Raw genomic sequence first — 26,803 nt, 5'->3', positions numbered from 1 at the left:
CCCTACGTGAGTGTTGGCCTTTCCACGGCTCAATTTTTGTTGGCAGAGCGAACAGATGGCTTTGGTCCGATCTGAGGCACACACATTAAAACATTTCCACACCGCTGAGCCACCCTGGGATGTGGGCACTATGGGGACCTCAGCAGCTGATGCTGAAGGGCAAGTTGGCTGGCTGTACATAGGTGGCGATACATGGTGCCGGACACTGCCACCAGCTGTTTCTGACGAAGAGCTGCCCCAGCTTCTTTCAGCAACGTCTCTCCTCCTACTACTCTCTGACTCCCCCTCTGAACTGTCCCCCTCTTCATCTCCTCTATTGGGAACATACAGAGGATCCCTATCATCGTCATCATCGTAATCATCCTGCCCAGCTTCGCTTGCCTCAGACAAATGCAAACATGCACCATCAGTAGGTCCTTCATCCTCCTCACACGTTACATCCATAGTGTTGCCGCGTAACTCAGACATATGAGCTGGTGAAAATTCATCTGGCTGTAACAACAATGGCTGTGCATCAGTGATTTCACCACTAAATAATTCTTGCGAAGTGTCAAATGCAGCGGAAGTGGTGCTAGTAGTAGCGCTGGTGGCTGAGCAAGATGAGGTGTTCTGTGTCGCTAAATACTCAACCACGTCCTGACAATCTTGGGAGGTGATGGGAGGTGCCTTCTTCCGAGCACTGTACTGTGGGCCAGGTCCACACGAAATTACATTTACACGACCTCGCGCAGACCTGCCGGGTGGCCTTCCTCTGGCTCTGGCACTACCTCTTCCTCTACCTGTTTTGTCCATATCGGGTATGCACGGAGTGGTATATCACACTGCGTGCACTCACGTAGGTAGGTGGGTTCACTTAACTGCACAGGTATGCGCACTGATGCGGTGGGTTCACTGAACAGAACAGGTATACAGTAGCGGGTCCACTGAACAGAACAGGTATACAGTGGCGGGTTCACTGAACAGAACAGGTATGCAGTGGCGGGTTCACTGAACAGAACAGGTATGCAGTGGCGGGTTCACAGAACAGGTATGCAGTGGCAGGTTCACTGAACAGAACAGGTATGCAGTGGCGGGTTCACTGAACACAACAGGTATGCAGTGGTGGTGGGTTCACTGAACAGGTATGTAGTGGTGGGTTCACAGAACAGGTATGCAGTGGCAGGTTCACTGAACAGAACAGGTATACAGTAGCGGGTCCACTGAACAGAACAGGTATACAGTGGCGGGTTCACTGAACAGAACAGGTATACAGTGGCGGGTCCACTGAACAGAACAGGTATGCAGTGGCGGGTTCACTGAACACAACAGGTATGCAGTGGTGGGTTCACTGGACAGGTATGCAGTGGTGGGTTCACAGAACAGGTATGCAGTGGCAGGTTCACTGAACAGAACAGGTATACAGTAGCGGGTCCACTGAACAGAACAGGTATGCAGTGGCGGGTTCACTGAACACAACAGGTATGCAGTGGTGGGTTCACTGAACAGGTATGCAGTGGTGGGTTCACAGAACAGGTATGCAGTGGCAGGTTCACTGAACAGAACAGGTATACAGTATCGGGTCCACTGAACAGAACAGGTATACAGTGGCGGGTTCACTGAACAGAACAGGTATATAGTGGCGGGTCCACTGAACAGAACAGGTATGCAGTGGCGGGTTCACTTAACACAACAGGTATGCAGTGGTGGGTTCACTGAACAGGTATGCAGTGGTGGGTTCACAGAACAGGTATGCAGTGGCAGGTTCACTGAACAGAACAGGTATACAGTAGCGGGTCCACTGAACAGAACAGGTATGCAGTGGCGGGTTCACTGAACACAACAGGTATGCAGTGGTGGGTTCACTGAACAGGTATGCAGTGGTGGGTTCACAGAACAGGTATGCAGTGGCAGGTTCACTGAACAGAACAGGTATACAGTAGCGGGTCCACTGAACAGAACAGGTATACAGTGGCGGGCTCACTGAACAGAACAGGTATACAGTGGCGGGTTCACAGAACAGGTATGCAGTGGCAGGTTCACTGAACAGAACAGGTATGCAGTGGTGGGTTCACTGAACAGAACAGGTATGCAGTGGCGGCTTCACTGAACACAACAGGTATGCAGTGGTGGGTTCACTGGACAGGTATGCAGTGGTGGGTTCACAGAACAGGTATGCAGTGGCAGGTTCACTGAACAGAACAGGTATACAGTAGCGGGTCCACTGAACAGAACAGGTATACAGTGGCGGGCTCACTGAACAGAACAGGTATACAGTGGCGGGTTCACAGAACAGGTATGCAGTGGCAGGTTCACTGAACAGAACAGGTATGCAGTGGCGGGTTCACTGAACAGAACAGGTATGCAGTGGCGGCTTCACTGAACACAACAGGTATGCAGTGGTGGGTTCACTGGACAGGTATGCAGTGGTGGGTTCACAGAACAGGTATGCAGTGGCAGGTTCACTGAACAGAACAGGTATACAGTGGCGGGTTCACTGAACAGAACAGGTATACAGTGGCGGGTCCACTGAACAGAACAGGTATGCAGTGGCGGGTTCACTGAACACAACAGGTATGCAGTGGTGGGTTCACTGGACAGGTATGCAGTGGTGGGTTCACAGAACAGGTATGCAGTGGCAGGTTCACTGAACAGAACAGGTATACAGTAGCGGGTCCACTGAACAGAACAGGTATGCAGTGGCGGGTTCACTGAACACAACAGGTATGCAGTGGTGGGTTCACTGAACAGGTATGCAGTGGTGGGTTCACAGAACAGGTATGCAGTGGCAGGTTCACTGAACAGAACAGGTATACAGTATCGGGTCCACTGAACAGAACAGGTATACAGTGGCGGGTTCACTGAACAGAACAGGTATATAGTGGCGGGTCCACTGAACAGAACAGGTATGCAGTGGCGGGTTCACTTAACACAACAGGTATGCAGTGGTGGGTTCACTGAACAGGTATGCAGTGGTGGGTTCACAGAACAGGTATGCAGTGGCAGGTTCACTGAACAGAACAGGTATACAGTAGCGGGTCCACTGAACAGAACAGGTATGCAGTGGCGGGTTCACTGAACACAACAGGTATGCAGTGGTGGGTTCACTGAACAGGTATGCAGTGGTGGGTTCACAGAACAGGTATGCAGTGGCAGGTTCACTGAACAGAACAGGTATACAGTAGCGGGTCCACTGAACAGAACAGGTATACAGTGGCGGGCTCACTGAACAGAACAGGTATACAGTGGCGGGTTCACAGAACAGGTATGCAGTGGCAGGTTCACTGAACAGAACAGGTATGCAGTGGCGGGTTCACTGAACAGAACAGGTATGCAGTGGCGGCTTCACTGAACACAACAGGTATGCAGTGGTGGGTTCACTGGACAGGTATGCAGTGGTGGGTTCACAGAACAGGTATGCAGTGGCAGGTTCACTGAACAGAACAGGTATACAGTAGCGGGTCCACTGAACAGAACAGGTATGCAGTGGCGGGTTCACTGAACACAACAGGTATGCAGTGGTGGGTTCACTGAACAGGTATGCAGTGGTGGGTTCACAGAACAGGTATGCAGTGGCGGGTTCACTGAACAGAACAGGTATACAGTGGCGGGTTCACAGAACAGGTATGCAGTGGCAGGTTCACTGAACAGAACAGGTATGTAGTGGCGGGTTCACTGAACAGAACAGGTATACAGTGGCGGGTTCACTGAACAGAACAGGTATGCAGTGGCGGGTTCACTGAACAGGTATATAGTGGTGGGTTCACTGAACAGAACAGGTATACAGTGGCGGGTCCACTGAACAGAACAGGTATGCAGTGGCGGGTTCACTGAACACAACAGGTATGCAGTGGTGGGTTCACTGAACAGGTATGCAGTGGTGGGTTCACAGAACAGGTATGCAGTGGCAGGTTCACTGAACAGGTATGCAGTGGTGGGTTCACAGAACAGGTATGCAGTGGTGGGTTCACAGAACAGGTATGCAGTGGCAGGTTCACTGAACAGGTATGCACTGTGCAGTGGTGGGTTCACTGAACAGGTATGCAGTGGTGGGTTCACTGAACAGGTATGCAGTGGTGGGTTCACAGTACAGGTATGCAGTGGTGGGTTCACAGAACAGGTATGTAGTGGTGGGTTCACAGAACAGGTATGCAGTGGCAGGTTCACTGAACAGGTATGCAGTGGGCTCACTGAACAGAACAGGTATGCAGCCAGGAAGGAACAAGCTAAGCCTAACTAATCTTTCCCTATGAGAGACAGTCTGCAGCAGCTCGCCCTACTCTCACTAATGCAGGCACACGAGTGACGGTAATGGCCGCCGCTGCCTGCCTTATATAAGGGGGGTAGGGCTCCAGGGGCTAGTGTAGCCTAATTGGCTACACTGGGCCTGCTGACTGTGATGTAGAGGGTCAAAGTTGACCCTCCATGGTGCATTATGGGGCGAACCGAACTTCCGCAAAAACCACTGAAGTTCGCATGGAACCGTTCGCAGGCGAACCGTTCGGCCCAACTCTATCTGTAAGCAGTGGCTGCATGGTGTAATGGTGAATGGCTCTGCCTCTGACACAGGAGACCAGAGTTCGAATCTCGTCTCTGTCTGCTCAGTAAGCCAGCACCTATTCAGTAGGAGACCTTAGGCAAGTCTTCCTAACACTGCTGTCTTGTCTAATTTTTCTCTTGACAACTGTTGAACACAAAATACAAGGCCATGTCTGGCTACATGTCTGGCTACATGTCTGGCTACATGTCTGTAAGCAGTGGCTGCATGGTGTAATGGCTCTGCCTCTGACACAGGAGACCAGAGTTCAAATCTTGTCTCTGTCTGTTCAGTAAGCAAGCACCAATTCAGTAGGAGACCTTAGGCAAGTCATCCTAACACTGCTATCTTGTCTAATTTTTCTCTTGACAACTGTTGAACGCAAAATACAAGGCCATGTCTGGCTACATATCTGTGCTACTGCCTATAGAGCGTGCCCTAGTGGCTGCAGCTCTGGTGCTTTGAGTTTGCCAGGAGAAAAGTGTGATATAAATGTTATTTGTCTTGTCTAATTTTTCTCTTGCATTAAGCATAAATGGTACATGCTAGGCTACTTTCAGCTACTTTCAGCTACTTTCAGCTACTTTCAGCTAGTATTGTTGGTGGTACAATGGATATGTTAGTTGCCTACCATACACTGAGGCCTGGGTTCAAATCCCCATCATGGTATATAAGCTGGTTTTTGAAATACTGGAATTCCCTGGCAGATGAGACTCTCCTAATGGGTAGAAGGGAGGAGGGAGGAATCCACAAACAGGCTAATTAAAATCTCCCTAGCAGAGTGTGTAGCAGCTGTCCCTTAACTAATAAGTGTAGGCAGTATAAGGACCTGAGGAGGAGGAGGAGGAGGAGGAGGAGGAGGAGGAGGAGGAGGGAGGGAGGGTGGGCCTCCAGCATTGAGAGCAGTGTGTATGGCAATAATGTGTCTGCTGGCTGTAATATAAAGAGTCCAAGTTTTGCTCAATAGAGCTTTATGGGGCGAACCGAACTTCCGGAAAAGTTCGCGTTTGGTAGGCGAACAGTTCGCGACATCTCTACTAGGCACTGTACATACACATCTCTATCTCATCATGTCACATGTCACTTCGGGTATCTTTTAATTCTTCCCTAACTTTTAATTATGTAATCCTTAAAGAGGAACTCCAGTCTAAACAAACATACTGTCATTAAGTTACATTAGTTATGTAATTAAAATAGATAGGTAATATAATCTCTTACCCACTCTGTTTTAAAAGAACAGGCAAATGTTTGATTTCATGATGGCAGCCATCTTTTTGGTTGAAAGGAGGTGACCGGGAGCTTTAGACACAGTTCCAACTGTCCAGTGTCCTGAGCACCTCTCCCAGTTGCTAGGCAACATGAATAACAACATAGGAAATCCCATCATGCTCTGCACAGCATCCGGGGAAAAAAACCCAGGCTTTTTTTCTTTGATGGGTGGAGCTTAGCTAAAAATGCAGCTAAAAATTATGCTTTGGCAAGAAAAACAAAGTTCTGATGCTGTGAAACTGTTAAAGAAACACCTTTTCAGTTCTGCAGAGTAGATTTTTAGTCCGGAGGTTCACGACCGCCAAAGCCGATAGGCGGCGGCAGGTCGTAAGTGGTATTACATGGAAACGGCTGCTCGTTTGAGCGGCCTTTCCATGTCATTTCACGGAGGGTGTCTCCATGAACAGCCTGCGAGCCTCCGATCGCGGCTCGCAGGCTAATTGTAAACACGCGGGGAAGAAATCCCTGCTGTTTACATCATATGGCACTGCTGAAGCCTATCAGAGGCGGCGCAGGCGCATCGCCATCCTGTGCTGCCCAGGGGATGGAGGGGAGGGAGGGAAAGAGAGGGAGGCCCGATATCGCTGCAGAGGGGGGCTTTGAGGAGCCCCCGCCGCAACACGCAGGTAGCCGGCGGCGATCAGACCCCCCCAGCAGGACATCCCCCTAGTGGGGAAAAAAGGGGGTAAGTCTGGTCACCCTGCTGCAATTACGATCTGTGCTGTGGGCTGGAGAGCCCACCCAGCACAGATCGTTCCAAAATAGCCCGGTCCTTAAGTATTTAAGTTCCTTACTATTTTTCTCCCAACCCTATATCTTTACCTTACTTTCACAATAATGCTCCAAACTCTAACTCTCCAAGGGATAGAAGAGTAAGGAGTAGGAGAATTAGGATCAGGAGAACTAGGGTTAGGAAAGCTAGAGTTACAATTACAGCTACAAGAATTTGATATAGAAGAGCTAGTGATCACAGAATTAAGGTTAGTGGAACAAGGGTTGGGAGGACTGGGGTTTAGTAAATTAGGGTTAGGAGACATAACAGTTCTGGCATAAGTAATGCAAGTGTGGTCTGGTGTTAGTCGAGGGGCAGAGATGTAGACATCAAACCAACAAATGTTTACTACGGTAATAACTTTAATGACTAACTGTACATGGTTTATTGCAAGCTTTCGAATCATTAAGTTTCTTCTTCAGGCATTATACAGAACTGGTGTAAGTAAACGCGGAAGAGCCGCCGCCATGAGCCAGCGGCAGGCGGCTCTTTCCGCGCGCGGTGTTGCTGCACACGGAGAGGCAGCCGCCTCCTATCAGCATGAGGCGGCTGTCTAAGTGCAGAGACACATGGAGAGCGGAGAAACTGCCGCGTTGGACGCGGCGGTTAGCACGCATACCCCCGCTGCGGAGACACCGCAGAGCGGGGCTACTGTGGCTGGGACTCGTAGTCCCTCTGAGGTTAGAGTGACGCGCGCGCGCGCACTCAGGCAAAAGATTTATGGTACCCAGGAAGGAGTCAGCTGACCAGGCTGGTCAGCTGACTCTAGCTCCAATCCTCATTGGTCCAGCACTTAGGGAGGTGCTGGGGGGACACCTGGCTATATATACTTCTGCCTGGTCATTCCTCTGGTGTCTGGCGTTGCGATCACTTACGTGGGAGCACCCAGATCCGTAGTCAGATCCGCAAGTGTGCCGGGACCAGCTGGAGCTGTAATCCTACACTTAGCTAGATTGTTGATAGCTAAAGTACTAGTTTGATTGTGTTTATCTGTTATGACCTTTGCCTGCCTTGACTATCCCCCTGAACTCTGATCTTGTACCTCGATACTTCTGATACTCTGTTGCCGAACCCCGGCTCGTTCCTAGACCCCGCTTCTGCCTCCTGATTCTGTACCTCGATATATCTGATACCCCGTTGCCGAACCCTGCCTGTACCTTGACTCCGCCTTTGTCTTCTGATCTTGTACTGTATCTGTCCGTGTGTGTACGACCTGGCTTGTCTGACCTCGAGAACCGACCTTGCCGTTAGAGGCGGTTCCTCGCTCTGTTAGCGATCCTTCCTCCTGAGGGTCACTTTCAGCCAATCCTTCCTACTGTCAGTCTGACTCCTCCCGTCTTGGAGAGCTCAGGTCTGCGGAAGGAATCTGTGCAGTACTCCTTGCTGCACTGAGGCCTTGTCCTCTAGTGTTACTGTTACACCAAACACTACACTCTACTCAGGTGAACAGAGGTTAGCTGGTATATCGGATTATCGGTGATACTGCAGACCACATATAATCTGGTATATATCTGTATTCCCAGTGATACTGCAGATCACCGGTAATCAGATTCTCTCTGTGCTTCACCGATCGTTACAGAACGCCAGACCAAAAAACAGATGGAATCACGCGCTGATCCTCTGACTGTGCTTGCCACTTCGGTGGATAACATCCATCAAGCACTGGGCCAGCACAAGGCCTTAATTGATGCCCTATCAGGCTCTGTGAAAACCCTCCAGACGTCAGTTGATTCAGTGCGATCCCCTCCTAGTGATGACATACGTATGCCTGTACCTGATAAATTTTCCGGCCACAAGTCTGACTTCCGGAATTTCAGGAGTAGAGTGTTATCGTATTTCGAGTTGAGACCCCGATCCTCGGGGACTGAGACCCAAAGGGTCATCTTTATTAAAACTTTGCTGACTGGTGACTCCCAGTCCTGGGCATACAACCTACCCCCTACTGATACAGCTCTGACCTCGGTAGAGGAATTCTTTAAGGCCATGGCCGTAATTTACGACGACCCTGACCTTGCCGCGTCCTCTGAGCGGAAGCTCAAACTTTTGCGGCAAGGCAGAGGTTCGGTCGAGGATTATGCGGCAGAATTCCGTAGGTGGTCAGTCACCGCTAGATTTGACAACTTTGCCCTGATGGATTACTTCTTGTCTGGGTTGTCGGAGGAGGTCTCCGACCTAATGTTAACCGTACCCGAGCCCAAGACAGTTGATGAGGCCATATCATCGGCCATTCAAGTTGATCGCAGGCTACGCCATCAGAGGCAGGCTAGAGGCAGTCACCGTGTCAGGGTGACATCGTACGCGGCACCATCCGCTACTCCCCTAGTAACACCTTCTCTGCCTGTCTCACCCTCCCCGGCCTTGCCTCTGCCCGAACCAATGCAGATTGGTCGATCGAAACTGACCAAGGTGGAGCGAAGGCGGAGAATGACAGAACAGCTGTGCCTGTATTGTGCAGCAGCAGGGCATAGGGTGCGAAACTGCCCTAACAGGTCGGGAAACGAGTTTGCCTAGGAGTAGTGGGGGGTGACACCAGGGCCGGATTAAGGCCAAATGGGGCCCTAAGCAGAGTTGCAGATTTGGGCCCCCCTCCCTCAACCACCGTTTTAAAAATGTTATTAAAAATGTACTTTATTTAAAAAAAGGATGTCTTATGTGTGTATGGGGAGTTGTGCAGAGAGCCCAAGTATACAGCCAGAGGACTGGGTCACATTGGGGCAATTCTTTAGCACTTTGCTGATCACCGGCGATCAGCAAAGCGCTGCTACAATGTATCCCTATGGATACATTCACACTGCAGCGGTTGCGATTTAGATCAATCGCAAATGCGCTGCATGCAGCGTTTTGGGGGGAATTTCTCAGTGATTCCCGTTCTATTGAACGGGAATCACAAGAGCAAAGCGCACAAGAATCGCGAGACGCTCCGAGTGTCCAGTGTGAGCTAGCCCAGAGAGAGCCCCAGTATGTAAAAAAAATAGGGATTTTAGGGAGCCTCTTAATCATAAAAAACACTTTATTAATATTGCACACACAGATGAAAAATCCCTGTAACCCTCCCATTAAAAGCAAGATTGGCTGTTTATATAGCTGAGCTATAACCCTGAGCTAAAGGAGTGCACTCCTAATGTCCATAACAAAAACGTTATCTTCAGGGCCCCCTTTGGTAGCGTTTGTTAAGCTCAGTACAATGCACAGTGATAGCGTAAAAGTCTCCAAGCAGCGTGTATGATTATGCAGTACTCCAACAACAAGCAGCAGCAAGCAGTAAGCAGAATGTTAGCCTCAAAAACCCCTCTTTAGATGCGTGGCTGTTGCTGCCATTCGCATACCCGACCATGCATTGATTGCCCTCCGGCTTGCGCCGGGACTCACGCGTCCAGATATGTGGCTATTAGCTTGTAGGGTGGGTACTGTCGGTGCTGTACGGCTAGCGAACCGAGTTCCCAGCGTGCCCTTGACGAAAGCACTCTCGTGCGCTTAGGGGCGCCGCGTTGCGGTCCTTGCTCGGTCGGGGAGCGGGTGGAGGCAGGTTGTGGAGGCCAGTGGAGACAGCTGATCACATTGCTACAGCCACGCATCTAAAGAGGGGTTTTTGAGGCTAGCATTCTGCTTACTGCTTGCTGCTGCTTGTTGTTGGAGTACTGCATAATCATACACGCTGCTTGGAGACTTTTACGCTATCACTGTGCATTGTACTGAGCTTAACAAACGCTGTCAAAGGGGGCCCTGAAGATAACGTTTTTGTTATGGACATTAGGAGTGCACTCCTTTAGCTCAGGGTTATAGCTCAGCTATATAAACAGCCAATCTTGCTTTTAATGGGAGGGTTACAGGGATTTTTCATCTGTGTGTGCAATATTAATAAAGTGTTTTTTATGATTAAGAGGTTCCCTAAAATCCCTATTTTTTGTACGATATACTTTAGGTGAGACTCTAGAAGGAATATAGGTTGATATCCCACTACAATAGTATATTTGAGCCCCAGTATGTAGCCAGAGAGAACCTTAGCAACTGGCATATAGCGAGAGAGAGGATTTTTCACACTGGGTGCAGCTAGTAGAAAGGGTGACATTAGGTGCTACTTGCAACAGGGAGTGGGTTACCGAAATACCAAAACTTTTTCTTGTCTAAAGAGAATGAGAGAGAGAGAGAGAGAGAGAGAGATATGCCTCTTACAAAACAGGAGAACCTCTTTGGTGATTTGCCAACACCCTGTAACTAAGTGGCATTGCTGAGCTGCTGAATGGGTTAAGTACCCCATCCCCCGGAGAAGAGCAACCAGAAGAAGGGATGCCTGGCTGCAATGCTCACCCCCTGTGTGTGTGCAGTCTAGCTCAGGGAAGCATTGCTGTCGGGGAGGAAGCGAGTGTCAGCCAGCGAGAGAAACCGCAGTTCTAATCTACTGCATCAAACAAGTGAAGGAAAGGAAGGAGAATTTGCTGGCTATTAATGCCCTGGAGAAAGGCTCCCATCCCTCCTGCGAGTCACGCAGCTCACAGCTTGAGCCATCCTCCAACTGTACCTGCAGCTGAAGTCTCACTAGGTAACTCATGGCTGGCATAAGTGTAAATTAGGCATAGGCTGGAGCAGGAGAAGTAATGTCATCCGCACTAAAGTAGAGCTCTCCTCTCTCGCTGGCCGGGATGGAGGCGGGGCAGGCTCGGCTGGCTCACTCTCTCGCTTTCATTGGCTGAAGAGAGGTGCCAACCTAAGAATGAAAGATACTGGCTAGAGGGAGGGGGAGGCAACGCCTGAAACGGGTACATCTGAAAATGGCGCAGGGAGAAAAATGGCGCACCGTTCTGCCGATAAATGTATCATAAAACGATATTTACCGTTTTAATGTAAATACAATAAAACGGTAAATTTCGTTTTATGCTACATTAATGATTGCAGAGCGGTGCGCCATGATAAACATGCGGGCTAGCATAGGCAGCGGGGGCTGGGGGAGAGAGGCAGCGGGAGACTAGAGGAGAGAGGCAGCGGGAGACTAGAGGGTATAGGCAGCAGATGTATGCAGAAGCATACGTTACCTTATCCTGGGCCAGCGATCGCTCCTTCCCTCTGCTCCTTCCATTCGTTTGCTGTAGTCCCGCAGCCGGCCAATCAGCATGCGGAGACTGAAGCCACATGGTGATTGGCCGGCTGCAGGACTACAGTAAACGAATGGAAGAAGTGAAGGAGCGGAGGGAAGGAGCGATCGGCGGCCCGGGACAAGGTAACGTATGCTTCTGCACACATCCTCCCCGCTGCCTATGCCCTCCAGTGTCCCGCTGACTCTCTCCTCCCCCGACCCCCGCTGCATTTTTGAACACTTATAACGCTATTTAGCGTTATAAGTGTAAGGAAAACTACCTGCGCCATTTTTTAACACTTATAACGCTAAATAGCGTTATATAATGTAAGTCTATGGGGCGCCCTTTGTATTCCCCTGGCGCTGTGCGCCATTATTAACTGTCACGCCTGAAACAACTTACAAGCTGTGGTCACTGTGCGCTATACATGCACAAGAGAGTGCGGTGGGGGAAAAAAAATCACAAAACAAAGGGACATGCTCAACTCTTGGCAACCCTGGCCTGGGTCCCCAAGCAAGAGCTTTAGTTGCCTGGTCGGAAATCCGGCCCTGGGTGACACCCTGGGCACACAAATTTCACCCCTTAAAGAGAGAAAATTGCTTCTCCCTTGTATTGTTACATGGGAGGATAAATCTGTATCCACTGAAGCTTTTATTGATTCTGGATCAGCGGCTAATTTTATGAACTTCGAATTTGCTCAGGAGTTGGGTCTTCCACTCACTCCCGTGAGACCCCCCCATTCAGGTCACGGCAGTGGACGATTCCCCTCTGCAACGGAATCGTGCTCTGTCACAGACTCCGGTGGTGAAACTCACCATAGGGGTATTGCATGGGGAACAGTTACAATTTTTTGTGTTTCACATGTCAACCTCCACTATTATCTCAGGCATGCCGTGGTTGCAAATCCATTCACCGCACATAGACTGGGCCACGGGTCAGTTAACCTCTTGGTCTCCTCATTGTTTTCAACAGTGTTTGGGGAAGTTAACATTGGGGCAAACCAGAGTTCAGGTGGGAGGTGTACCAGACCAGTATGCTGAATATTCTGATGTATTCTGCCCCAAAGCAGCCGATAAATTACCTCCACATCGCCCTTTCGACTGTCCCATTGATCTCCGTTCTGGTTGTGTACCCCCCCGGGGTCATCTGTACAATTTGTCGGGGCCCGAAAAATTGGCTATGCAGGAGTACATCAGGCAGAATCTGGCCAAAGGTTTCATTCGCCCGTCCCGGTCGCCTGCTGGGGCAGGCTTCTTTTTTGTAAAAAAGAAAGACGGAGGCCTGCGGCCTTGCATCGATTACCGCGGTCTCAACAAAATTACAGTTAAGAATCGCTATCCGCTACCCCTGATAGACGATTTGTTCACACAGATCATCTTTTCTAAGCTGGATTTACGGGGTGCATACAACCTGGTACGCATAAGAAAGGGCGATGAGTGGAAAACGGCCTTTAATACACCAGATGGGCATTATGAGTACCTGGTGATGCCCTTCGGGTTATGTAATGCCCCGGCCGTTTTCCAGGAACTCATCAACGAGGTCTTCAGAGAGGTGTTGGGGAAATTTGTTCTAGTCTATCTAGACGATATTCTTATCTTCTCCAACAATCTCTCTGAACATAGGACCCATGTGAGGTTCGTTTTGAACAGGATAAGGCAGAACCTATTGTACGCAAAACTAGAAAAGTGTATCTTCGAGGTAACATCTGTCGCTTTCCTGGGGTACATAATTTCCACCACAGGCCTGTCGATGGATCCTGCCAAGGTCTCCGCTGTTCTAGAATGGCCTCAGCCGGTAGGCTTGAAATCTCTTCAGCGGTTTCTTGGCTTCGCCAACTATTATAGGAGGTTCATAAAGGGGTACTCTACGGTCATTTCTCCACTTACCAGTCTCACCAAGAAAGGGGCAGATACCACTCACTGGTCTCCTGAGGCGTTACAGGCTTTTGCCACCCTGAAGGGCCTATTTTGTTCTGCACCCATCCTCAGACATGTGGATACGTCTTTTCCGTTTATTGTTGAGGTGGATGCCTCGGAGGTCGGGGTGGGGGCTGTGCTGTCTCAGCGATCTGGCTTGCAGGGTAGAATGCACCCGTGTGCTTACTTCTCCCGTAGGTTCTCCCCTGCGGAAAGGAACTACGATATTGGCAACAGAGAGCTCTTAGCCATTAAATTAGCTTTCGAGGAATGGCGACATTGGTTAGAGGGAGTGGAGCATACGGTCACGGTCTACACTGACCACAAAAACCTAGAGTACATCGAGGGGGCTAAGAGGTTGAGCCCTCGTCAGGCTCGTTGGTCATTATTTTTCTCTAGGTTTTCTTTCATTATTACGTACACCCCGGGTAGCAAAAATGTCAAGGCGGATGCTTTATCCAGGTGTTTCGAGTCAGAGACAGCACAGCCCTCCATTCCAGAGACTATTATTCCCCAGAGGTTGGTACTAGCCGCAACAGAGACTTGGGAGGATTGGAAGGGGACTTTAATTCCCTTTCAACAAGACATCCCGGAAGGGAAGCCCGCAGGGGTGCTGTTCATTCCACTACCGTTCCGTCTCCAGGTTCTAGAGATGTTCCATGCGCATAAAAATGCTGGGCATCCTGGGGCATCTAGAACACAGGATCTGGTATCTAGATGCGCCTGGTGGCCGTCCTTGGCAGCAGATTGCAAGGAATACGTGAGGGAATGTGCGATTTGTGCCAAGAGTAAACCCTTCCGGCTGGCACCTGTGGGTACCTTGCAGCCTTTACCCACCCCGAGTGAGCCATGGACTCATTTGTCCATGGATTTTGTGGGTGAACTTCCCAAGTCAGAAGGTATGTCGGTCATTTGGGTGGTAGTCGTCCGCTTCAGTAAAATGGCCCATTTCGTGCCCTTGAAAGGACTCCCCTCGGCCCAGGAATTGGCTGACCTGTTTATTACACATGTGTTCCGGCTGCACGGCATTCCGGAAAACATAGTGTCGGATCGGGGAGTCCAGTTCGTTTCTAGATTCTGGAGGGCATTCTGCCAACAAATGGGCATGAAGCTGTCATTTTCACCCACAGACCAATGGGCAAACGGAGAGAATCAACCAGTCATTGGAGCAATTTTTGAGGTGCTATGTTACGGAGACACAGAGCGACTGGGTCAAATTTCTGCCCTTCGCGGAGTTCGCACAAAACAATTTGAAAAGCTCTTCCACCGGATTCTCTCCGTTTCAGGTTGTGTCTGGAAGACTGCCCAAGTTCTCACCATTGCCGGTGGCCTCCACCCCGTTTCCAGCTCTGGAGGCCTGGCAGAGGTCTTTTAAAGACATTTGGCGCACGGTGAGAGATAGTTTACGAAAGGCGTTTTTTAGTCAGAAGGGTCAAGCTGACAAAAAACGTTCAGTAGAGTGGAGCTTCCAGCCAGGAGACTTGGTTTGGGTGTCCACACGTCATTTGGCCCTGAAACAGCCCTCAGATAAATTGGGCCCCAGGTTTGTCGGTCCATTTCCGGTAGCAAAAAAGATTAATAATGTTACTTATACCGTTGACCTTCCCACCAGCATGCGGGGGGTAAGGTCCTTCCACGTGTCCCTTCTTAAACCAGCAGTCCAGGTGGGTCCCACTCCTCCTCCTCCCGTGTTGGTGGATGCCCAACCCGAATATGAAGTGGAAAAGATATTAGATTCACGCATGGTACAAAACTCGGTACAATATCTCATACATTGGAAGGGGTATGGCATTGAGGAGAGGCAATGGGTACCTGGGAACCGTATGCATGCGGATGAGTTAGTGAGGGAGTTTCATGCTTTACATCCAGAAAAGCCTGGAAGGAGCTGTCTGGAGTCCACTCCTCAGGGGGGGGGGTACTGTAAGTAAACGCGGAAGAGCCGCCGCCATGAGCCAGCGGCAGGCGGCTCTTTCCACGCGCGGTGTTGCTGCACACGGAGAGGCAGCCGCCTCCTATCAGCATGAGGCGGCTGTCTCCGTGCAGGGACACATGGAGAGCGGAGAAACCGCCGCGTTGGACGCGGCGGTTAGCACGCATACCCCCGCTGCGGAGACACCGCAGAGCGGGGCTACTGTGGCTGGGACTCGTAGTCCCTCTGAGGTTAGAGTGACGCGCGCGCGCGCACTCAGGAAAAAGATTTATGGTACCCAGGAAGGAGTCAGCTGACCAGGCTGGTCAGCTGACTCTAGCTCCAATCCTCATTGGTCCAGCACTTAGGGAGGTGCTGGGGGGACACCTGGCTACATATACTTCTGCCTGGTCATTCCTCTGGTGTCTGGCATTGCGATCACTTACGTGGGAGCACCCAGATCCGTAGTCAGATCCGCAAGTGTGCCGGGACCAGCTGGAGCTGTAATCCTACACTTAGCTAGATTGTTGATAGCTAAAGTACTAGTTTGATTGTGTTTATCTGTTATGACCTTTGCCTGCCTTGACTATCCCCCTGAACTCTGATCTTGCATCTCGATACTTCTGATACTCTGTTGCCGAACCTCGGCTCGTTCCTAGACCCCGCTTCTGCCTCCTGATTCTGTACCTCGATATATCTAATACCACGTTGCCGAACCCTGCCTGTACCTTGACTCCGCCTTTGTCTTCTGATCTTGTACTGTATCTGTCTGTGTGTGTACGACCTGGCTTGTCCGACCTCGAGAACCGACCTTGCCGTTAGAGGCGGTTCCTCGCTCTGTTAGCGACCCTTCCTCCTGAGGGTCACTTTCAGCCAATCCTTCCTACTGTCAGTCTGACTCCTCCCGTCTTGGAGAGCTCAGGTCTGCGGAAGGAATCTGTGCAGTACTCCTTGCTGCACTGAGGCCTTGTCCTCTAGTGTTACTGTTACACCAAACACTACACTCTACTCAGGTGAACAGAGGTTAGCTGGTATATCGGATTATCGGTGATACTGCAGATCACATATAATCTGGTATATATCTGTATTCCCAGTGATACTGCAGATCACCGGTAATCAGATTCTCTCTGTGCTTCACCGATCGTTACAACTGGATCAGAATCTGTACAGTTAGTCATTAAAGGTATTACCGGAATCAATGTTTGCTGGTGTGATGTCTGTACAGGTAATGGTGGATGCTTCACTTCAGTTGCTCATAATCATGGACCTCAATATCATTTAAGACATTTTAGCAAAATTTACACAAAATTCATAAACGTTTGGCAAATCAAAAGCAGTGAAATCTACTTATCCTTGTAAGTGACTTAACCACTTCGGTACCAGCGGTCTATGGCCCCTTAAGGACCAGAGACCGCTAGTACTAAATACAAGGGCTCGCCAAGGTCACGCTGCATAAAATTGGCGCTGTCGCTGTTCACGCCATCTCTTGGGTCAATTTCATTGGCTCCTGACCCTGTGATCAATGTGAGCGGGAGAGCTCTTCTGTCAAAATGACTGCAGGGCTAGTGAGCTGCAGCAGTGAGAGAGCGACGTGATTGGTGGTAGCGGCGGGAGTGCACGGTGGGGAAGTTGAAATCTACGCCCTGTCAGAAGTAAGTGGCCACAAATAGAGATGGCCCGAACGGTTCGCCCGCGAACTTTAGGTGGTTCGTGTTCGCCGGCGAAGGCGAACTTTTGCAGAAGTTCGATTCGCCCCCAAAATGCTCCATTGAGCACAACTTTGACCCTCTACATCACAGTCAGCAGGCACATTGTCGCCAATCAGACTACACTCACTCCTGGAGCCCCACCCCCCCCTTATAAAAGGCAAGGTTCTCCTGTCGTTTTACTCACTCGTCTGCCTACAGTAATTAGTTAAGGGACAGCTGCTGACAGACTCTGCTAGGGAGAGCTTAGGGAGTTAGGCTCTTGTAGGCTTGTTCCTAGCTGATTGTTATTCCTTATATTACTCCCTCCTCCCGGATTGTAGGATTTCAAAAGCCAGCTTACATACCTTGGCCGGGAATTGAACCCAGGTCTAAGCAAGCTCATTTTCCTCTTGGATATATCATAATGGTACATGCTAGGCTGGCTTCAGCATGTAGCATTGCAGTGTGTTGTGATGGTGGTATAATGGTTAGGATAGCAGCCTACAGAGCAGTAGACCTGGGTTCTATTCCTGGCCAATGTGAGCTGGCTTTTGACACACTACAAATCCTTAAGCAAGCTCATTTTTCTCTTGGATATATCATAATGGTACATACTAGGCTGGCTTCGGCATGTAGTGTTGGTGGTGGTGGTATATTGGTGAAGAGAGCTACCTACCAAGCACTCAGACCTGGGTTCAATTCCCAGCCAAGGTATGTAAGCTGGCTTTTGAAATGCTCAATTCCCTGGAAGACAAGACCCTCCTCCCTCCGGGAAGGAGGGGAGGAGGAAAGGAATACACTGCCTGATGTTGTAAAGCAGTGTAGGCCTGCAATTGAACATTCAATGAGATTTCTGACCTTAAAATACTGCTTTGTGTCAAATCCTGATTTTTATCTGGGACTTTTGATGTGTATTTCACTCAACCATGTCTTCCTCCAGGTATTAGACCCCTTCAAACAACTTTTCTATCATTTTTCTAGCCAGCAGAAATTTTTCTAAATTTTTAAATTCGCCTCCCCATTTAAGTCTATTGCGGTTCGCGAAAGTTTGCGCAAACCGAACCTTCCGCGAACGTTTTTCGGTTCGCGACATCTCTAGCCACAAACAGGACGTAGATTTCAACCAATGTGGTCTGGAACAGGTTAAATAGTAATAATAATTCTACTTTTTTGCTGCAAACTATATGTTCATGGTTCTAATTGGTGCTCATTCTATTCTTTGTCTTTTCATTCCTTATAAAAAAAAAAATGTATCATTTTATCAGTAAATGTCTTTGAAACCCATTCTAGGAGTGTTCCTTCAGCCTGCATTGTACAACACTCTGCAGTAATGGGAATGATTCTTGAGATGTATAGTTAAGGAATAAAAGCATGGATTGTTATTGGACACTGGGAATGCCTCAGTATTTTGATCTTAGCCCATTCATTTATCAACAATCTACTTGAGTGCGCCTAACTGAATGTTTTCATCCATTGCACTTATTGTTGTGTTTGTGCCCTTATTGAACCTGTCACCAATCATACATCTTAGCATTTAATGCTGAACATACAGTAGACTACTAGGCTTTAAGGTATGAGTAGGATCTGCAACCCATCATTTTTGTAAAAAAAACAAGGCTTAAATGGGTTCTTTAAAAAAAAATCACATGCATCCTGTATAGCACTTGTGTGGCAAAAAACACCTTCTTCAAAGCTATAAGTACTCAATAAAGCTATGAATGGTCTCCGAACAGAATACCAGTATAGCTGTTTCACTGATGATATTCACCTGTAAAAATACAACAATTTTACAGTTTCTCTAGTTTTTCAGAACAATGACGTCCCTGCAGTTGAATAGACTTGTTATACATCAAGGATGCCTCTGCCTCCTTCACATTACTCCCTGTTACAGCACTTGAGAACCATTAGACACACTGTTTTTATCCTCCCTTGGGCCCCGGCCAGTCTACTATCTGCTGCTTGTGATCCAGTGATTTAGCCTCAAGCCACTGAGATTGATTTTGTATGTTCTGCTGAACATGCCACATACAGAGCTATTTGTCAGATATGGTAAATGTCATCTTCACCTCGAAGTGAATTATTTCTTCATTCAGCTAGGCTGCAAGTCTTTGTTTCCCTTCCTCTCAGGTTACATCTGTCTATGCTGCAGGAGCCCAGCAGTACCCTCCTGGTGCTGGAGTGGCAGCACTCAGAGTCCCCTATAGGAGCAAGGATAGTGGACTACATTATCAGCCAGGAGAAAAATGCAGACAAGATGGACCACTCCAAGATGGAAACAGGTAGTGTTTCGTTTCCTTTTTGTTTGTGGAAAAAAATGTTGAAAAAATTCAAATACAAATAAAGTTGTAAAAAAAAAGAAAAAAAGAAAATAATTGCACAAGAATTGCAGGTCTCCTCTTAGAAATTAAATGCAGCTGAAATTCTTAAATTCTGTTTTTAGGTACAACTCATTTTAACCTGTTTAGAAGATCCTTAAAGAGACTCCGAGCACCCTTTAAGCCAGACGACTTCCAACAAAGTCGTGCTATGACTCCTCTGGAGGAGCCTCTTGCAATGGCCATGCGTGTCACTTCCTCTTCCTGCTTCATTCAGTTAAGCACTTCTCTAACAGAGAAGACAGGGGTTACCCAGAAGTTATAACATAGCCAAGATGGTAGATATGATTTTTAAATTGAAATTGAATGAAAACTATTTGGTGTAGAACTGCGAAAGAGGAGAGCACAAGCTACTGGAAGGTATGCATCTTTAAAGAGACTCTGTAACGTCAAAAAGATCCCCTGGGGGTACTCACCTTGGGTAGGGGAAGCCTCCGGATCCTAATGAGGCTTCCCACGCCGTCCTCTGTCCCACGGGGGTCTCGCTGCAGCCCTCCGAACAGCCGGCGACAGAGTCGACTGTCAGTTCAATATTTACCTTTGCAGGCTCCAGCGGGGGCGCTGTGGCTGCTCTTGGCTCCGAACTACACGGAAATACCCGATCTCAGTCTGGTCCGCTCTACTGCGCAGGCGCCGGAAACTTGCGCCTGCGCAGTAGAGCAGACCCGGCGGCGATCGGGTATTTTCGTGTAGTTCGGAGCCGACAGCCGTCAGAGCGCCTGCGCAGGAGCCAGGAAGGTAAATATTGACGTCATTATTCTCGGAGGGCTGCAGCGAGACCCCTGAGGGACGGAGGACGGCGTGGGAAGCCTTATTAGGATCCGGAGGCTTCCCCCACCCGAGGTGAGTACCCCCCCAGGGGATCTTTTGATGTTACAGATCCTCTTTAAGTACTTTGCAGTACTGGTCATAGTCTTAAAGTCATACCAATGAGAGGTGCTCGGAGTACCTTTAATTACGGATGGCGGGATAATGTCTTTTAAAGTCCCTCTGCCTGTTTTTCCATCCACTTCCTCACCCAGTAAATGAGCACAGGTTCCTAAATACCATAACATCACTGATTGGTAGCACAGTCTCCTGGTCCAAGTTACTGCTTATTGTCCCCCTCTTCCTACTTCACAAGTGGAGGAGCAATACATTTTGGGAGGGTTACCACCCCTCGCAATCAGAATGCAGGAGAAGGCGTGGCCCGGCTTCCAATCTACCGCTCTCCTATAGGATTCAAAAAAAAGGATTCCAGTGAAAGGCTGGTTTGAAAAGTTACATTTAAAGCGGATCCAAACTAAAAACTGACCATGTCTCACAAAATAATTACATTACATTTGAATATGAAAACCTGATTTATTTATTTTTTAAGTATACTGTAAACATTAATTTAACTAAATGCTGAGGCAGGATCGTAATGCATGCTGGGACAACTGCTACACAGGTTTAGAGAATTGCAAACGCAAACAAAATCAGAGAAAAATTGCATGTGTTCGCAACAGCCCAGTTTCTAGGGGCATGCAGGCCGTGCGGCCGCCTTGAGTATCTAGGGATGGAGGGGGGAACCGCAGTTGCGGGGAGGGTGGCCTGACTTCTCCCTCCCTTCCTCTCCCCAGGGCTGTCCTCCGTGCTCCCCCCTATGCTGCAGAGTTAGCGCAGGGAAGCGCTGTATAGAGCAACTCACCTCCCTGCCGTTCCAATCGCCGATCACTTGCCGCTGCTCTCTGCATAGCCGCTGATATACGCTTCACTTCCTGATTAGCACAGGAAGTAGAGCGTGTATCAGCGGCTATGCAGAGACTAGCGGCAAGTGATCGGCGATTGGAATGGCAGGGAGGTGAGTTGCTCTATATAACGCTTCAGTACACTAACTCTGCAGTCCAGGGGGGAGCAAGGAGGTCGGCTCCGGGGAGAAGAAGGGAGGGAAAAGTCGGCTGACTCCCACCCCATTATGGGGGGCACCTACCTATCTAACCTATATTGTGGGCACCTACCGAGGTAAACCTATACTGGAGGCACCTATCTAACCTATACCGGGGGCATCTACCTATCTAACCTATACTGGGGGCACCTACCTATCTAACCTATACTGGGGGATCCTACCTATCTAGCCTATACTGGGGGCACCTACCTACCTGACCTATACTGGAGGCTCCTACCTATCTAACCTATACTGCAGGCACCTACCTAGTTAAGCTATACTGGGGGCATCTACCTATCTAACCTATACTGGTGGCAACTATACTGGCTACCTATATTGGAGGCACTTACCTAGCTAACCTATACTGTGGGCACCTACCTATCTAACCTATACTGGGGGCAACTATACTGGCTACCTGTACTGGAGGCACCTACCTGCCTAACCTATATTGGGGGCAATTATACTGGCTACCTATACTGGGGCACCTATGCCTGGCTACCTGTACTGGGTGCAACTAGACCTGGCTAACCTATACCGCGTGCATCCATACCTGGCTCCACAGGGGAAGGGGGTGCAATTTTGACACCTTCGCCCTGGGTGCAATTTAGATTAGAAACTGCCCTGGTTCGCAATTTTCATTTTGAAAGATGGTGGTAGCCTGATGCTTTGCTCAAGTGCCTTTTCCTATAGTTTTGCATGGCATTCAGCAGTACAGACTTGGCAGTGATAGTGCTCACACTGACATTCAATAAGGAGTCTGCTGTCCTCTGTTGTAATATCAAGTGGGTGGTGGGATTTTGCCAATCAACAAAACAATCACAAATCAACTAAGATTAGGCCAACTAACAATCACAAATCAACTACTTTGTGCTGTAGATTTTAATTAGACCTATACTATTTGATAAAATGAGTGGTGTATACCTGCCTAAAAGGATACCCTAAGTGACATGATGAGATAGACATGTGTATGTACAGTGCCTAGCACACAAATAAATATGCTGTGTTCCTTTTTTTTTCTTTCTCTGCCTGAGAGATTTAAATATCAGGTATGTAAGTAGCTGACTTAGTCCTGACTCAGACAGGAAGTGACTACAGTGTGACCCTCACTGATCAGAAATTCCCCTTTTTATCTTTTTCTTGCACTCAGAAGCCATTTTCTGCTAGGAAAGTGTTTTATAGTTGGAATTTCTTATCAGTGAGGGTCACACTATAGTCACTTCCTGTGATAGGCAGAGGGCCATATCACCGTTGATGACACCATTTTTGACATTGCTAATAGGCCAAACTAGTGAAATTAAACACAATTTTTCTAATTGCCATTAGGTACACTATGGCTTTTACATTTTGTCAATTAAAACATTCCCATAGGTAATAACCCATATATACCATGTGCAGTTAGCACAGTGGCAGCTGCTAATCAGTGGCTGTTACTGCTGCTGGCATAGTGGCGGCTGCTAATAAGTGTCTGCTACCAGTGGCGTAGCTAAGAAGCCGTGGGCCCCAGTGCAAGTTTAGCATTGGGGCCCCCTAAGCATGCTATAGATAACAATTGATACAACACAACAAAACCAATCAAGGACAACCACAGTGTCAGAGGTGCAAGAAGGGGATGGGAAACTTTGTTATAGAAGTGAATATTATCAGCACAGGACCAATAAAAAGCTAACACTGTGTTTATGGGGTGGGCCCCTCGGGCCCCTCTAGCCCAATGGCCCTGATGCAGTTGCTACCTCTGCACCCCCTATTGCTACGCCACTGGCTGCTACTGCTACAGTGGTGGCTGATAACCAACAGGTAAGCAAACAAGGAGGCAGAGCTGCGACACAAGGTGGCCCCTGCATGGGGCACTGCGGCTATTGCCTGCGGCCCACTTGGAATTAACAACTGTAGAGAGCTTTGGGGGACACCAGAAAAGGCTTGGCGGCTGCATTTGGCCCCAGGCTAGACTTTGGACATTGCTGGCCCAGACTAAACCTCAGTGGGAGGGCAGGGCTGCTTACCAATATAAAACAATATATAGCTGAAACTAGGATATTTAACAAAAAATGGGTATCCTGATTCCTGAATAATTTACTGCATTCTACTATATGTCATTACCATTCCTCTATAAGATAAGTGACACCCAGCTGGCCATATAAATTAGCTATTACCAAACATGTAAAAAACAATTGAGAGGTTTCAGTGTCCCTATAGAGCACATTGAGTAATTTTAGAACCTATAAAGTCTTTGTTTAATCTTCTTTTCTTCCCTCCTCTTCCATGATGGGCATTGCAGAGACTGTGCTGAGTTTTGTTGAAGACATCATCTCCGGAGCCAAGTCTCCCTGTGTCATGCCAGCCCAAGTACCTGACAAACATTCCTCTGTGATATCCATAGTGGTCCGATGCCTGGAATCTGACACTTCTTACACGTGAGTCCTTTCCTCTCCCGCCTGTCCTCTCTCTTTATAATCAGGCCAATAATGGAGTCAAATTCTCCCGGTTAAAAGCGCTCTGATTCCATTTTCATTTAAATTGGTCATCTTTAACATTAGCTAAGTGAATCAGTGAAGTGAATTATTAGGAGGCATTATGGGAAAAAAGGTTAATAGATTTTGCTATTAATAGACCCGATATTATTTAACGGGTGACATCCTGTTGCCTTGGGACTTGTGGGCCTGTTAATAACCCCAGTTTGGTAAATGAATCTTTTCATATGGCTCCCATTTAATCATCTATGGTAATATCTATTCAAGTGGAGGTCTTAGTTTGGCCAAGGTATGATAAGCTTTGCACCTTGCCTCAGGCCTACTCAATTTAAACTGCACTATGGAAATATCATTACAGACTCCACCATGGGCATCTCTATTACAACTCTCTGTAATTTAACCCATTGTGTTTTATATCACAGAGTGCTTCCCAGAATGTGAATCAACATAACGGTTTGTTTTTCTATACCTTGTCTAGGTTCACCCTGTGGGGAGTGGATAACACTGGACGACGCTCAGAACCTAGCCATGTCATAGTCCGGATGCCTTGTCCAGAGGTGGATGACGTAAAGTCACAAGGTAACGTTTTTCTGCCACCTGCCATGAAAAGTCAATACCATTCTCCAGATGTCATTAATGGAGCTTATTTAAAGTGGACCTGAACTTTTGCACAGGAGGTAGACACACTGCAGATTTATTGCAGGAGTTCTGTGAGTTGTAACAAAGAAATGTTTTGTTTTTTAAAGAGACTCTGTAACAAAATTTTCAGCCGTATTTCTTCTATCCTAGTTCCTATACATGTTCTTATGTTGTCAGTCTTACTGCAGCCTTTCCTAGTTGCACAGTGGCTGTATTATCTCTGTTATATAATCTAATCTTCTTTCCTTTGTCACCTTTGTCGGGATCAGGCAGGAATGTGCTGCTCTGCTTGTGATAGGATAGAAGTTATACACATCCTCTCCAAGCCCCCTCCAGGCTCTGTATGAGTCATAGACAGTCATAGACTTAGCTTCTCTCAGCCTATAACATGCTGGTTAGAAGCCATGTCTTTTGTTTGTAAACACTGCCTAAAACTGGCAATTGCAAGCCAGGATTGCAGCAGGGAGTGGCAGAAACAGCACAGAGGGGCCCAGGAGAACATAATAAATAGAATGGTATGCTTTTTATTGTAAGAATTTTAGAGTACAGATTCTCTTTAACCTCTTGAGGACCGCAGTGTTAAACCCCCCTAAACACCAGGCAATTTTTCATTAAACTGGCCACTGCAGCTTTAAGGCCAAGCTGCAGGGCCGCACAATACAGCACACAAGTGATTTCCCCCCTCCCCCCCTTTTCTCCCCACCAACAGAGCTCTCTGTTGGGGGGGACTAATCGCCCCCCCCCCCCCAATGTTTGTTTGTTTGTCTGCATTTGTTTATTTATGTTTTTTTATATAAAAAGTGTGTTTTTTTATTTCATTTTAAACCCCCCTCCCTCCCTCCCCCAGCCAGCCAATCCCCATGATCAGCTGTCATAGGCTTCAGCCGCTCAGAGACTGAAGTTCCACTCCGCCCACCAAGCAGGAGAGACGCGCGCACCCTGTGCACGATCTCCTGCAAAACAGAGCGAAAACAGAGCCCCAGGACTTTGCGCCGATCAGCGTTAGGCGATCCTGGGGCTGCCGCCGCAGCCACGCCCATCGGGTGACACGGTCGGCTAGAGGTTAAGGTTATTATGCTGTTGCTTATCTTTTTAGAGGAGAGAAGAAGTTCTGAGTTCAGGTCCACTTTAAATGTTTTAAAGTGTATCCGAAATAAACTTTTTACTCATTGCATAATTGTGTTCCTTTCATATAGTTTATAGGGCATTCTTCAAGCCAAATACTTTTTTTGTTTTGTTTTAATACTCGCCCACAGCTATTTTGTGCCTTGGCACTATAGCAAGGGCTTATGGGAGGTCAGTCTGGGCAGGAGGAGGAGGAGGTTTCTAGCCATTGATTTCAGAGTTAGAGAGGAGGAGGGAGGAAGAGAGGGGACTGAATTTACACACCTGCAAGCTGATAGCATCTCCAACCCCCTTAGCCTTTGACAACAGAACATGGCTGCCCTCGTATCACAGGAATAAATAATCATAAACTTTTGAAGCTGTTTGCAGCTAGATATCCTGTGTAAACTATCTAAACTTTAGATAAGATATATAGACAAGTTACTTGTTATAGTTAGTTTTTCATCTCGGATCCGCTTTAAACTCAATTTGTAGTGAGATGGAGGCTTTTGGGACTGTTCTTTTGCCTTTAAAGGGGCACTATAGCGAAATAATAGCTTTTGAAGTTATATAAAACAATTAATACCTGCTAGAAGTCTGATAATTGAAAAAAAATAAAATACTTGTTTACCATAAACAGGAGCTCTGCAAGCTACACCTCAAGGGGTGCAATTTAATATTTATCTTGAAAGGTATATTTTGAATACTTTGCTCCATGTTTGGTGTCAAAATGCCAACTTATATAGTATACCATACTTTCACCACCAATTTTACCTCATTACACAATCTACACATCGTTTTTTTCTTCTCGAAGAATGGTTATACATTCACTTTTCCATCTACTCCCCTATGACCGACGATTTTCAAATGTAGTCGCGAGGTGGGTACAGGCGTATGATTGCGAATGTCACCTAGTGTTGCGCCAATGATGACGTACTGACATGGTGGATCGGATCTTTGAGATCCCTGACGACACAGCACAAAGTACCGCGATCACTGAAGTCTTGCTCGCGCTATCGTGTATGTGGCGTGACCTCGCGCTTTAACCTGCCGACAGGAAAAGGCGTCGCTGATGACCGTCATCAAGGGGACGTCGCAGGAGCGAGTTTAGGGCTGGTGCACACCTAAAAGTGCTAGCAGAATTGCAAACGCTAAGCGTTTTTGAAAGTGAT

General features: G+C 48.1%; 1 protein-coding gene across 3 annotated transcripts in view; it reads left to right on the top strand.

Annotated features, from left to right (window-relative positions):
- Positions 1-26,803, top strand: part of ASTN1 (astrotactin 1) — an 842,387-nt gene that overhangs the window by 792,986 nt on the left and 22,598 nt on the right. For all 3 annotated transcript variants that reach the window (XM_068239640.1, XM_068239639.1, XM_068239641.1), the window contains 3 exons: positions 19,267-19,418; positions 23,696-23,831; positions 24,367-24,467. In XM_068239640.1, coding sequence (XP_068095741.1) covers positions 19,267-19,418; positions 23,696-23,831; positions 24,367-24,467 — 389 coding nt within the window. The remainder of the gene's footprint in view (positions 1-19,266; positions 19,419-23,695; positions 23,832-24,366; positions 24,468-26,803) is intronic.

The sequence above is a fragment of the Hyperolius riggenbachi genome, chromosome 6 (assembly GCF_040937935.1).
Source record: "Hyperolius riggenbachi isolate aHypRig1 chromosome 6, aHypRig1.pri, whole genome shotgun sequence".
Classification (NCBI taxonomy): Eukaryota; Metazoa; Chordata; class Amphibia; order Anura; family Hyperoliidae; genus Hyperolius; species Hyperolius riggenbachi.
Note: the sequence above shows the minus strand (reverse complement) of the source record. Positions and strands in the feature narration are given on the sequence as shown.